Source organism: Pristiophorus japonicus, chromosome 17 (assembly GCF_044704955.1).
Source record: "Pristiophorus japonicus isolate sPriJap1 chromosome 17, sPriJap1.hap1, whole genome shotgun sequence".
Classification (NCBI taxonomy): domain Eukaryota; kingdom Metazoa; phylum Chordata; class Chondrichthyes; family Pristiophoridae; genus Pristiophorus; species Pristiophorus japonicus.
This window is the reverse complement of record NC_091993.1, coordinates 80,869,192-80,883,909: the sequence shown is the minus strand read 5'-3', so window position 1 is coordinate 80,883,909 and position 14,718 is coordinate 80,869,192. Positions and strand designations below refer to the sequence as shown.

The window sequence follows — 14,718 nt, the reverse complement described above, 5'->3', positions numbered from 1 at the left end:
CCACACTTGAAAGCATGACACTTTTTAAGGGATATATCCAAGAATTCAAAAAAATGGTAATTTGCAATGCACATAACCTATTGCAGGAGACATTTGTAGGTTACACATGTATATTGGTCTCAAATACAGTATTGCAGTTTACATTAAGCACATCAGAATTTTGATTTCACATCTTTTGTGTTATACTTTTAATATTTTGGATGGATAAAAACTGTCCTTGGGATAATCTGCATTCTATGGAAAACATAAAATAATTGAAGGTCAGTGGAGGTGGGGAGAGTGGAGCAAGAAGACACTTGAGCCCCAAGTTTCCACATGATTTGCTCCTGATTTTTTAGGAGCAACTGGTGGAGAACGGAGTATCTTAGAAATCGGAATTCTCCACATTTAAGTTTTCTACAGTTCTAGTCAGGTAGAACAGTTTCACTTTTGAACAGAATTTTTTTTTCCAAAAGGGGGCGTGTCCGGCCACTGACGCCTGATTTGAAAGTTTCCACAGTGAAAACGTACTCCAAACTAACTTAGAATGGAGCAAGCGAAGATTTTTGTAGGCTTGAAAAAACCTTGTCTACACATTAAAAAATCAGGCGCCGGTTACAAATTAGGCGTCGGGAACGAGGTGGGGGGGGGAGGGGGAGGGGGGGGGGGGAAGTCATTAAATTCTACAATAAATCCGTAGTTATACTTATACAAATATTATACAAATAAATCCAACCTGAATAAAAATTTATAAGCAAAGAAAAGATGAAATAAACCATGTTCCTACCTGTGTGAAAGTGCTTCAGGCAGGCCTTTCAGGCAGCGGTTTGCCGTCGGGACCGACCGAGGCAGGGGGAGGGAGGGAGAAAGCTGCAAGAAGCCTCAGTACTTGAGGCAGCCATTTAGGGGGGGGGAGGGAGGGAGAAAACTGCAGGAAGCCTCAGTACTTGAGGTAGCCGTTTGCCGTCGGGTCCGACCAACGGCAGGGGGGGGGGGGAGGGAGGGAGAAAACTGCAGGAAGCCTCAGTACTTGAGGCAGCGGTTTGCCGTCGGGACCGACGGACGGCAGGAGGAGGGAGGGAGAAAGCTGCAAGAAGCCTCAGTGCTGATCATGGAAGGGCAATGTGGTTTTATTAAAAAATGTTAAAAATTGAACAGCTACAAAGAATTTGAATAGTCTCAAACAAGTGCATGTGTCCCGTTTATCACAGTCTATCTTTAATTACAGAATGCACTCCCTCACCCTCACACACAGAAATATCAAGAAAATTAAAATGCAAGCCTTTGCAAGGGTTCAAAAAACAAATTTTTACTTTTTCTGCAGCACTTTTTAAAATGGCTGAGTGCCAATGTTTACTTCAGACTGCGCGTGCGCGAACGCTCCAACGTGCACGCGCAGGGTTGCCGGCTCGAAAAAAACTAATTTAAATTGTACCCGCCCCCTCCTCCTTACAAAATCGGCGCGAGTGGTAGGCTCCGCCTCCTGTGCGCCGCGCCAAGCTGACATCGAGCTGCAAAGCGCTCGAGAATAGCGCGTTTTTTTCCAGGCGTCGTTTTCGGTGCGAAAAACAGGCGCCCAGCTCTGAGGGGCGCCTGTGGAAACTTGGGGCCTTGATTTCTAGGTCTGATGCCTATCAGTCCATAATAACTTAAAATACAAAATTAAATGGAGAAAAGTTATCAGAGATATCAAGTCAATCAAGTTTGAAATAGGCACTTCAATAAGCAAATAGCAGTGAGCATGACAATGCCATTAAATGTCAACAGGAGAGATGAGGAAGTAAAATGCTTGAGTGTGTTTTGCTGGGAATTGAATAAATCCAATGGCAGATTAAGATTCATTATGCAATAATAAACATGCCATTTCTGGAGGGCAAGACAAGCTCAGTCGTCCTTTTTTTTTTAAGTGCATCAGATTTAAGTGCGGTAAGAATAATTATTCACAAGATATATAGGATATTATTGCATTCACAAGATATATTTCGGCAACCCAATACAAAACAAATGTAAAATCAAATGTTCATTTTTCTGTAATTGAATGAATCTAAGAAAATTAACTCAAATTCAACTGAATAAGCAGGATATGCAAGATACAATGAAAGTAATGATGCTTAATAATTTCACACATACCTTGTTGAAGGCATCAATAAATTTTACACCTTTGTATGTGATGGAGAGGAAAATAGTTGGAATCTTTTTCATTTGTTCAGTAGATTTCTAGACAAGAGCACAGGGGAAATGTTAAAGACTCAAACATAGTTTAGTCCGAAATACTGTCTCAATTTGTGACCAAGATACAAACCCTCATCTTTGCACAAGCATCTTGTGTCGATTCTGTCCCTTTTAGCTCTTTAATCAGCATGGAACCCAAATACTGCAACAAATGATGACAAAGTAATTCACAATAGCTCCAAAAAGTACATTGCCTTGGATGATCCTGCAAAATGTTCTTTCAATTAAAGCTTTTTACAACACTTTTGGGGGAGAGGAGTGAATAATAACATGCCTTTCAAAATTTATAGATGTAAAGCTAAAAAAAAACTTATATCCAACACACGCTTCACACTTCAGTCATACAATTTGTAAAACATTAACAAAGTGTAACTGAACAATCTTACAAAAGGAGGGGGAGGGGCAGTTATTTCCTGCTAGTTTTTTTGGCCTGCAGATAACCCAACCTCTGAAGAAGAGCAACAGCCTATCTAGGGAAGATTCCAACAACAATTTTCCTCATTGTGTGTCGTTTTAAGATCACTTTTCCACAGTAATTTCCTAAGCAGTGGCCTTAAAGAGACAGTCTAGGTTCGCAACTAAACATACTTTAGACTCCAGACACCCATAAGCAATGCACTGGTGCTGGTACTGGTGTTTCTGGAGAAGTGTTTTTAGTCCCCTTAATTAGAAGTAACATCAAACAACTTACTTTGGTAAGAGACTAGCCGAGTTAGGAATGTGGTGCAGTCAACGGGAACAGTAACAATAATGATACCTGGTGGATAATTGGCTCCAAGCTTCTTCATTCATTGTATTCTATATACTTTTGCAACTTAAAGCATAATAGTGCTCCAGATAGGTGGCAATACAACTTGAAAGGAATTAATAGCTAAAATGAGTACATCATGTATCGTCACACACATTTTATTTATTGATTGTGGCATTGAGCAAACCAAATGCGAATTCTAAGACTATATACTCACGTTAGCTTCATAGCCACAAGACTCAAAGATAAGTTTCTCTGGCTGGTGCTGCCAGTTCTGAACAGGAGCATATGGTGTTGCTAAACTTGGTGGTCGAAGTGTTAATCTCGACTCACGTCGGTCATCCTGGGGAAATGATACAACAAAAACTCATTGGTCCAACATGTCTGCCACTTTAATCAAACTGAACCTATGCAATATCTGCACCACAAATGTATCAAGCACAATGCCAAGTTTGGATTGGTTAATGAATAGAATCTGGGTTCACACATCTGGAAAATAGCTCAAATGGGAATCAGAAAATAGTTGCTAAATTGGTGCTGTAGTGTTTAACAGCAGCGTAGACAGAATGATGTGCAAGTATAGTGACATCATGAGCAGTCAATGCCCATGAAAACACATTTCATGAAGGAGACTCCAACCTGGGTTCACTGATGAGTTGAATAATGAACATCAGTGCAGTTTGAACCTTAGTAATCTGTTCCTTCAAAAGATGCAAACAACAAGTATGATGCACCAGTGTGAAAAAGCAGGCGTTTCCGATGCTACATGGTTTACACTTGGTTAAATTGTTTAATCTGTCTCAAAAGATTTCCCATAAAAAAATTATAGCAAAAAGTTTGTGCTGCAGGGAGATTTTATATCCAATTTTCTCCTTGGCCTCCCCCCAATAGTTTTTGTCAAGAGAAGTTTAAAGTTAACATTTTTTAAGATGATCAAAGCATTATATTTTCATAAAGATTATTTATATTATCCATATAGCTATTGACATATTAACATAAAACTTTCACACACATCTCAGTTTAGAGTTACAGATGCCAAGAAATCTTTAGGAAAAAAAGCCAATTACTGACTGCTGCTGTCAATCTGCCAAGAAGCAATCATCCTCTAAATGACTATAGGATGTGCCTAACAGGGATTGCCATTGAACTAACCTCAGAAAATGCTTATTTACAGTCGTTAGACAATGTGACCTTAAATGGATAGGCTAGGTTACACCTTAGCAGTAGATTAATCTTATATGGTACAATGCTGCTATCCTTATAAAGCAGTGTATCCTTCAACTTTGACCAATTAAGAGTATTTAATCAATATTGTCACTTGGAGGTTAGATCACACTGAAAATAATTTTCAAGAATTGTAGATATACTCTTGGTGAATTCTTTACAGTTTTAAATGAAGAAGTCTCAAAGACAGGTCTCATAAGAAGATAAGAAATAGGAGCAGGAGTAGGCCATACGGCCCCTCGAACCTGCTCCGCCATTCAATAAGATCGTGGCTGATCTGATCATGGACTCAGCTCCACTTCCCCGTCCGCTCCCCATAACCCCTGATCCCATTGTCACTCAAAAAACTGTCTATTTCTGTCTTAAATTTATTCAATGTCCCAGCTTTCACAGCTCTCCGAGGCAGCAAATTCCATAAATTTACAACCCTCAGAGAAGAAATTCCTTCTCATCTCTGTTTTAAATGGGTGGCCCCTTATTCTAAGATCATGCCTTCTAGTTCTGGTCTCCCCCATCAGTGGAAACATCATCGTTGCATCCACCTTGTCAAGCTCCCTCATAATCTTATACGTTTCGATAAGATCACCTCTCATTCTTCTGAAATCCAATGAGTAGAGGCCCAACCTACTCAACCTTTCCTCATAAGTCAACCCCTTTATCCCCGGAATCAACCTAGTAAACCTTCTCTGAACTGCCTCCAGAGCAAGTATATCCTTTTGTAAATATGGAAACCAAAACGGCTCGCAGTGTTCCAGGTGTGGCCTCACCAATACCTTGTATAGCTGTAGCAAGACTTCGCTGCTTTTATACTCCATCCCCTTTGCAATAAAGGCTAATATACCATTGGCCTTCCTGATCACTTGCTGTACCTGCATACTCTGCTTTTGTGTTTCATGCACAAGTACCCCCAAGTCCTGCTGTACTGCGGCACTTTGCAATCTTTCTCCATTTAAATAATAACTTCCTCTTTGATTTTTTTCTGCCAAAGTGCATGACCTCACACTTTCCAACATTATACTCCATCAGCCAAATTTTTGCCCACTCACTTAGCCTGTCTATGTCCTTTTGCAGATTTTTTGTGTCCTCCTCACACATTGTTTTTCCTCTCATCTTTGTATCGTCAACAAACTTGGCTACATTATACTCAGTCCCTTCTTCCAAGTCGTTAATATAGATTGTAAATAGTTGGGGTCCCTGCGGCACCCCACTAGTTACTGATTGCCAACCAGAGAATGAACCATTTATCCCGATTCTCTGTTTTCTGTTAGTTAGCCAATTCTTTATCCATGCTAATATATTACCCCCAATCCCGTGAACTTTTATCTTGTGCAGTAACCTTTTATGTGGCACCTTGTCAAATGCTTTCTGGAAGTCCAAATGCACTACATCCACTGGTTCCCCTTTATCCACCCCACTCGTTACATCCTCAAAGAACTCCAGCAAATTTGTCAAACATGACTTCGCCTTCATAAATCCATGCTGACTCTGCCTGACTGAATTTTGCTTTTCCAAATGCTCTGCTACTGCTTCTTTAATAATGGACTCCAACATTTTCCCAACACACAGATGTTAGGCTAACTGGTCTAGGGTTTCCTGCTTTTTGTTTGCCTCCTTTTTTAAATAGGGGCGTTACATTTGCAGTTTTCCAATCTGCTGGGACCTCCCCAGAATCCCGGGTATTTTGGTAAATTACAACCAATGCATCCACAATCCCTGTCGCTACTTCTCTTAAGACTCTAGGATGCAAGCCATCAGGTCCAAGGGATCTATCTGTCTTTAGTCCCATTATCTTACTGAGTACCACCTCCTTAGTGATTGTGATTGTGTTAAGTTCCTCCCCCCCTATAGCCCCTTGACTATCCACTGTTGGAATAATGTTAGTGTCCTCTACCGTAAAGACTGCCGCTGTTGATGGCACAGCTGTATGAAGTGGGCGTAGACTCATGGTCAAATACATTTTCTCCTACCTGTATCCCGATCACCCTATTTCACCCATACATTTTGTCCACCAAATTTAAAACAGGAAATAGAGAATCTTGCAAGATCGTGTAGACATTTGACTAATGCAAATGCAGCAGGGAAAAAAAATAATGGAACAGATTATAATAGAATGCTGTACAGACGTCACAAGTGTAATCTAAAGAAAGCAAATGCTATCTGAGAGTTTGGAAAAGTCAAATATACATTTCAGATGAAATTGGACAGATCGCTTAAAGAATATTGAGATACCAAAAATGAATTTGCATCTTGCACAGGGAGCATAACCCACTGAACTACTTACTTTCCACTGCGGACTCTTCAGTTTGTAGAGTGCACAGTGAAGCTCATGACAGCTGCAAATTATGGCAAACATTGGATGAATAATTAAACATCCAAAAATGCCCAATTATTTAAGCCAGTCATAAAAGCTATACTTTACTACAAATTACAGCTGTACACGGCAGCACAAGAATGAGAAATCCATTCTAATCAAACAAATGTCACCTGTGTGGCTTCAGGAAGAACCAGCTGCAGCGCTGTCAGTGATTTATATGACAATGATTTTCAAATTGTTTGAACAGCAGAGGATTATGTTGTTAAATAGGCATGGATATTTAATTTCCGAGTTACTTCATGAATCAACAGGCAAAAACATGCTCATGTTCCAATTTATCTGTAGTCATCATGACAATTCATGTGTGAAATATGTGAAAAGGTATATGTTTATCCTGTGTTATTTACACTTCCTTGCTTTCCAGTTAACATTATTGCTAAATTATGCAGTATTAATGGACTTTAATGGATTTGCAGTGGGCAAGAACGGCGAACTAACAACATTCGCCGTTATTTCCCCTCTGAAACTGACCACAACTTCAAGATTTAACACATTCGCATCTAAACGTGGAAATCCTGAAGTTGCGGTCAGTCATTCTTTGCTCCGACAGTGGCTGCGGATGTGGACTCCAACCCATAGCCGGCAATTAGTGTAATCAGTAAAATCAGTGAAACTGACAAAAATTTGGGCTTTTCCACAGTAATATTGCTTTTAAATACACCATTAAATGTTAAGTCTTGTTGCAATAGGTGTAACTGGGGTTTTAACAGCATACCCTGAAAAACTAATTTTTGTGTGTGTGTCAAATTTCTTCATTATAGTCAAAATTACAAATTAAATGTTTTTTTAAAGTTTGTTCATTATATTTCAGGTTCTACCTTATTCCCACACAGGCCCAATCTTACTTTCGCTCTCGAACATTTTTTTAAAAGTCCGAATAAAAGCAGCTTCTCGTTTCCTGTCTGAGAATTTTGCAATGCGATTGGCTGCTTTACAAAATAACAAATAGGAGCAGGAGTAGGCCATTTGAGCCTGCTCCGCCATTCAATAAGATCATGGCTGATCCTCTACCTCAACTCCACCTTCCCGCACTATCCCCACAATCCCTCAACAGCATCGCACTCGGGATTCTCACTACAGAGTGATGAAATCAAATGAACGTCAAAAAAGGTAAGCTTCTCGCCACAGAGATCTCTGTGGGCAGTTTTCTTCGGGGCCAGCCACGAGCACCTTTGCTTTGGTGCTGACCACAAATTCCAGGCTAATATATTTACTTGCCATTACTTGGAAGGTGACATGCTCCAGTTATAAGTGCTACATTTATTTTTCTGGTACTAAGAAAATGCTGCTCATTTGAAACCTGACTTTTGTGAAGACTGCATTATTTTAAGGTCTCTGGAACAGAGCCGTGATATCTACAGCGCTGTTTATTTTTTAAAACTTAAAAAAAAAATTGTTCCTGGGATGTGGGCATCGCAGGCAAGGCCAGCATTTATTGCCCATCCCTAATTGCCCTTGAGAAGATGGTGGTGAGCCTTCTTGAACCGCAACAGTCCATGTGGTGAAGGTACTCCCATGGTGCTGCTGGGGAGGGAGTTCCAGGATTTTGACCCAGCAACGCTGAAGGAACGGCGACATATTCCCAAGTCAGGATGGTGTGTGACTGCTTTGTCCTAGATGGTGTTGAGCTGCGAGTGTTATTGGAGCTACATTCATCCACGCAAGTGGAGAGTATTCCATCACACTCCTGAATTGTGCCTTGTAGATGGTGGAATGGCTTTGGAGTTTATCACATCGTTAAAAGGGTACATGTGTTGAAATGACAAGACTTCTGAGGCAAGTTTAGTTCATGTCTACCACACAAATACAGGAATTCACGCCATTCAATGTATTTCAATGGTGAGTCAGGTAGCGAGATGCCATTTTCACAAACCTAATGGCAAATCGGACAGCAACTTTTGGATATTCGCATTTAGCTGCTCATCTGCCCCTCGCCTGAAGTTGCTGTTTCCTTTACGCATAAATAATGGCAAGCACTATTAGTCTCACTGTTATTTTGACATCAAGTTCTGGCCCAATGTTGGACTGGAAGAAGGCAAAGCATAAAAGGTTCTATGTCCCGTTAACCTTGCTTGCAATTGACAGTGCAATAACAGCGTCATCAATGCAATCTTAGCCCATGACAGACATTGTTCCTCAAATAAGTCTAGTCAAATTGCCACTGCCTAACAATGCGGTTTGTATGGTGACTGTGCAATCCTCCTCTGGTGCAACCATAAGTGCCTGGTATCATTCCATTCTTCCTTCAGAAACCAAATATCTTTCCAATTTGTAGAACCAAATCAAAACGCGGTGGTGCCACAACACATGGAACAAAAACTTTTCACTGAGTAGCCAAAAAATAAAATGCATGCTTCCATAAAAAAAGCACTAATTATTATTGGTTTCTATAAATCATTTTAAATCCAGCACAGCACCTAGCTTATCTGGAACACCGATTTCAGATGGGGTGAATTGATGCAATAGTGCTCATCTGGTGTGAATGTCAGAAAATTGCATGGACATCTAAGTGACACCATAATTACCTGGTCAACGTATATCAATTTTACGGCCATCAAACTGGGAAAATCTGCATGATATACGTTAAGGGAAGAGATTTGGTGTAATTGATCTACGCCCATATTTCCCAATCGATTACACTTTAATTGTAACTATTTATTGGATGTAACCAATTGCAAAATCTAAACCATTAAATCCAGTAATGTGAGGGAGCTGAATAAATATGAAAATTGAAGTGAACACTCAAGCAAAGTCAGTCAAAGATCACTTTTTACTGGTGGTAATTCAGCTCCATCATACTCCACCGCAACTTTATGTTCGTTCCCATGAGATTACCAGCATTTACTGTTTAAGTAAAGATCTTCAATATAACAAAAAAACTTTACAGGAAAAAATAAAAAAGGATATTTAATTAATTTTTATTGATGCAAATGTTTACCAGTGGTTTTAAGAGGAACAAACATTGTGAGGTCATGAAACTTTAAAAATTAGGCATTGAATAATAGAAATAAAATCTTATTGTGGTTTCTCTGTAAATAAATCTAGTCAAATAAAAGAAACTGAGTGAAATGTCAAATCAAATACTATTGGTAATTGAAATCTTTAGTGAAATTTTAAGGAAACTGCATAAAGATAGTTATGTCAATTCAATCACTGTCCAGGTGTATGTTGAATAAAGGACACTGTCTCTTTAAATCTAGTATTGATTTATCAACGCAGTTTGACATTTACGGTTTGTGAAGCACATTTTATTCTATGATTAATGGCACCACTAAGTTATCCTACAACCCTTGCCAAGGACAGAATGAAAAATGTTCAATGCATCACAGCTACTTACTATCCTATTGGCCTATTGCCATGGGGCTTTAATCCCTAATTTTTTATTTAGATACCATTATTACAATGCGTATATGCTGCATTTAGAATTTTTATGCATGGGGCAATTCAGTGGCTAGATAATGAATGAAGGGAACATTAAACAGTTCATTTAGTCAGCTGAAGGATTTTACCATAACTGTCAGTTTCCTTACTGTGGACTATTTCCAACCATTTTTCTGGAAATAATGCTGCTAATTTTGCAGTGCGTAGACTGAATAAGTAGAACATAAGCATGCAGCATCATATCATGCATCATACAATTTCATGCCGTCATAACTGTCAGACAGCTTGTGTGTGAGTATGTATGTCATGGGGCTCTGTGATCAGTATCAATTACATAATTTTTAAATGTATTGTAGGCAATCAAAATATCAAACTTCATTCAAAAAATTAAAGATGTGGGCTAATATCCTTTCAATCTCCAACCTCCCTTACCTCTCAAGTCCTTGAACATGCTGACGACCTCCCAAATCCATACCCATCTTTCCGCAACTCCATGCTCGACTCCCTCCAATCGGGTTTCCACCCGCCCCACCACAGTACTGAAATGGACCTTATCAAAGTCACAAATTATATCCTATGTGACTGTGACCATGGTAAACTATTCCTCCACATCCTCAGCATAAAATCATAGTATAGTTTTGAAGAGCAATCCAGTTAGTCCCACTCCTCGGCTCTTTCCGCATTTCCCTGCAACTTGTTCTCCTTCTTAACCTGTCTGCAACCTTTTACACAGTTGACCACATCATCCTCCTCTAATGCCTCTCCATAGTGGTCCAGCTGGGTGGAACTGCTCTCTTATTGATCCAGTCACAGCCAGAGAATCACATGCAACGACTTCTCCCCGCTTCCGCACCGTTACCGTTGGAGCCTCCAAGGATCTATCCTTGGCTCCCTCCGATTTCTCATCTACATGCTGCCCCTCCGTGACATCGTCCGCAAACACTGCTTGTCCGACAGCCAGTAATGGATGAGCAGAAATTTCCTCCAACTAAATATTGGAAAGACCGAAAGCCATTGGCTTCGGTCCCCGCCACAAACTCAGTTCCCTAGCCATCGACTCCATCCCTCTCGCTGGAAATTGGCTTAGGCTGAGCCAAACCGTTTGCAACCTTGGTGTCGTATTTGACCGAGATGAGCTTTTGACCACATATCCAATCCATTACCACGACCACCTACTTCCACCTCCGTAACATCGCCCGATCTCCGCCCCTGCCTCAGCTCATCTGCTGCTGAAACCCTCACCCATGCCTTTGTTACCACGAGATTGACTATTCCAATGCTTCCCTGGCCAGCCCCCCAACTTTCACCTTACATAAACTTGAGCTCATCCAAAATTCTGCTGCCTGCATTCTATCTTGCACCAAGACTTATTCACCCATCACCCCTTTGCTCGGTGACCGACATTGGCTCCTGGTCCAGCAATGCCTCAATTTTAAAATTTTCATTCTTGTTTTCAAATCCCTTCATGGCGTCACTCCTCCCTATCTCTGTAACCTTCTCCAGTACTACAACCCTTCACGATATCTACACTCAACTAATTCTGGTGTCTTGCGAATCCCCGATTTTAACTGCTCCACCATTGGCGGCTGTGCCTTCGGCTGCCGAGGCTCGAAGCTCTGGAATTCCCTCCCTAAACCTCTCCACCTCTAAGATGCTCCTTAAAACCTTTGACGAAGCTTTTAGTCATCTGTCATAATAGCTCACGTGACTCGATGTCAAATTTTATTTGAGAGTGCTCCTATGAAGCATCTTGGGACATTTTACTACGTTAAAGCTGGTATAGAAATGCAAGTTGTTGTTGTATTACAAGACCCTAGCTAACACCAACACAAAGTTGCCGGGGGCGAAATTCAGGGCCTGGATAAGGCCTGTTACCGCCGTTTTGCAGTGGAATCGAGTGGCCGCCACAATCCAAATTCACCGTGGGGATTTTTCGCATGGTCCCCACTTCTGGCCCGCTGATGCTGGCCGCCCCAAGCGCATCATCAAAGCACGCACCGCCGATCTCCCGCACCTCCATTCCACTCTGCACGAAATTTACCTAAAAAAATCCACGAGCCGCCGTGCGGTGCCCCGACAGCTTTTTCCATCGGTGCACCTTGTTTTTTTAATGTGAGAGCCACAGCAGCACGGTGGCCCTTCAAGGGGAGGGCGCACTGCCGCGGCCGCCATGCTTTTTTTGCCAGCCAATTTCCTAATCGGCTGGACAATTATTGCCTCGGGTTCAGCCGGGCCACCACCGCTGGCCCTGTCAAAACCCTCCCTGGTGGCCCAATGGCTGAACCTATAAAATCGCTGCTTCTCTCCCCTTTAAAATGAGGGGGGAGATGTGGTGACGCACACGTGCACTGACGTCGACGATTGGCAGCAGTGGAGAGTCCGCCCTGCCCCCACTTCCGCCCCTCACCAGTATTTACCGCTGCACTTCCACCCCCATTATGACCGACTTCTGGTCCGCTCCAAAAAAATTGCCAAAGAGGTGAAAATCGTCGGAAAAATATTGAAAAAAAAGGTAGGTCCGCTATCCCTTTAAAGAAGGGTTTGACATTTTCCCTTATAAAATTGCTTTCTTATTTATATATTAAATTGCATCCAACTGCTAATAGACATACACTGAAGAATATGACTCAACTGTTCCTCCAAGTAGGAGTGTTCCCTTATGATAAGTTTACACTGCAGTCGATGAGAATTGATTAGAATTTAGATCTTTAGGGGAGGCTTCAAAATAAAATTCTACAGGAAGAGGAAAATAAAACAAAAGCATGGTGGGTGCTTTGTGTTGCTGGGATCTTGCTGGAGTCACCAGAGGGGGTAGGCAGACAGAAGGCAAGGAAGGAAGGAAGAGGAAAAAAGAAAAATACTGTAAGGAGACAAATAATAATTTTTTAAAAATCTGTTCATGCAGAAACCTATTTGATAAAACTTGAAATTGCGCAAGCTTCGTCACATCATCTTGCAATTCATTTGAAATACTTTTTGTGCTTCAGTATGTATCCACATCACAGTTGCAAATCTGTTGCTATCCATCTCAATATTTGCTTGAAAAGTTTGTATTGTGCATTCTCAACTGTGTTATGCCATAGTCTAAAAGGAAACGCAATGAAAAGACAAAAACATTCAAAATGGTAATTTAGAATTGGGACTTTATAGGATTGCAACTTCTCTTGTAATTAGTTGTTTTGAAAGTTGACTTGCAATTTAACACAGCAGCCGAAGTATCCAAATATGTGGCTGTAAGATATAGTTCATGGTAATGGGGTGACTTACATCCCTGTTCTCATCCTTCTCATGTGTTGATCACATGGTGGAAAACCAATCCTAAAATGTCAAGAGCTCTTCTTTGAACCTTCAGAAATTTGACCTTACTGTGGATGGACTGAGTGGTTTCAAATAGCCAAGGCTCATTTTTCAGCTGGAAAGGCAACTGTCAAAAATCTTCCAGGAAAATATCATCTTTCCCTTAAGAGCCACATCAATAGATCAGTCATATTTTATCCATACACTGTAAATTATAGAAAAAAAGGCATACAAATGTAATTTTTATCTTACAAAAGTGTACTTCTGGTGCCAAGGAGGATTCAGTCTTTACTAATTATTCTTGGTACCTGTACACTCAAATGAGTAAGTTTCTCTATGGATTGCAATCTGAAACCTTACAATTGACTCACGTTTGCAAGTCTAATTTCAGATAAACATGGTGAGTTTGTGTTCAGCGAAGTACACTTTCCCAGGGGAAAGAGTAGGGTCAAAAATAAGCCTGAAACCTTAAACAATCATGAATTGAGATTGTCAGCAGTCAAAACAGTTCTTTCAAGCTGTATGGAAATGGGAAAAATATAAAGTGTAATTTTAAAAACTAAATTAGCACATTACAAAACAGGCACGTCTTTTTAATCTTTCCCTTTAGAAATAAAATATAGTACATCGCTGACAATAAGGTAGATGATAATGAATCAGACAAACCTAGGAACAGTATTTGAATAAGTGGAAGATTTGACTTTGGGGATGATGTAAATGAGTTCCCATGGTACAATGTCCAGCTGTTGAGTATTAGTGTTCTTCATAAATTATGGAACATCACAGCTGTGCCTTCAACAACAAACCACTATGACAAATCTTAGTCATTCTTCAGCTAACATTCAGCATCTTAATAATGAAAACCTCTAAAATGTTTCAACAGCTTCATTTGTATTAATAGTTTTATCTGGGATTAAATCCCAAATGATGCTGATCTGACAATTTGGAATAGACTTCATTTTTAGACAATTCTTGAGCATTTCAGCTTCCCTGGATACTGATCTGGAGCAAGAACTCTGGCTAATGCGTATCCCGCCTGAGGCTTGTGATTCTGAATTAAATGTAGCCCTTCTACTGTTCTCTCAGCTAAGATTGGCTAATCCAGCACAAGTGACAAATTAAACATGACAACATTAATGACAAATATATCTTAACTACTTCAGAACATAGATTTTTGTCCCTGCCCAAGTATGATGCATTTGAACTTGAGATGGGACTGAGACGTAAAATAATTTGTAATCTAATTAGATAACGCACAGTACATAAGAAATAGGAACAGCAGTAGGCCATACGGCCCCTCGAGCCTGCTCCGCCATTCAATAAGATCATGGCTGATCTGATCATGGACTCAGCTCCATTTCCCTGCCCGCTCCCCATAGCCCCTTATCCCCTCACCCATCTAATCTGTAAACTCTTGAAAGATGCAGTAAATGGGTCATTCATAACCTTCTGTGCTGATCCTCACCAATTGCCCCTTCTGTTA

The 14,718-nt window shown here is 40.6% G+C and overlaps 1 protein-coding gene across 3 annotated transcripts in view; it reads right to left on the bottom strand.

The window, feature by feature from the left end:
- LOC139227820 (ankyrin repeat and SAM domain-containing protein 1A-like) overlaps positions 1 to 14,718 on the bottom strand; it is a 482,026-nt gene that overhangs the window by 32,578 nt on the left and 434,730 nt on the right. For all 3 annotated transcript variants that reach the window (XM_070858888.1, XM_070858889.1, XM_070858890.1), the window contains 3 exons: positions 3,177 to 3,302; positions 2,282 to 2,353; positions 2,110 to 2,196 (listed from right to left, as the gene is read on the bottom strand). In XM_070858888.1, the coding sequence (XP_070714989.1) occupies positions 2,110 to 2,196; positions 2,282 to 2,353; positions 3,177 to 3,302 (285 nt within the window). The remainder of the gene's footprint in view (positions 1 to 2,109; positions 2,197 to 2,281; positions 2,354 to 3,176; positions 3,303 to 14,718) is intronic.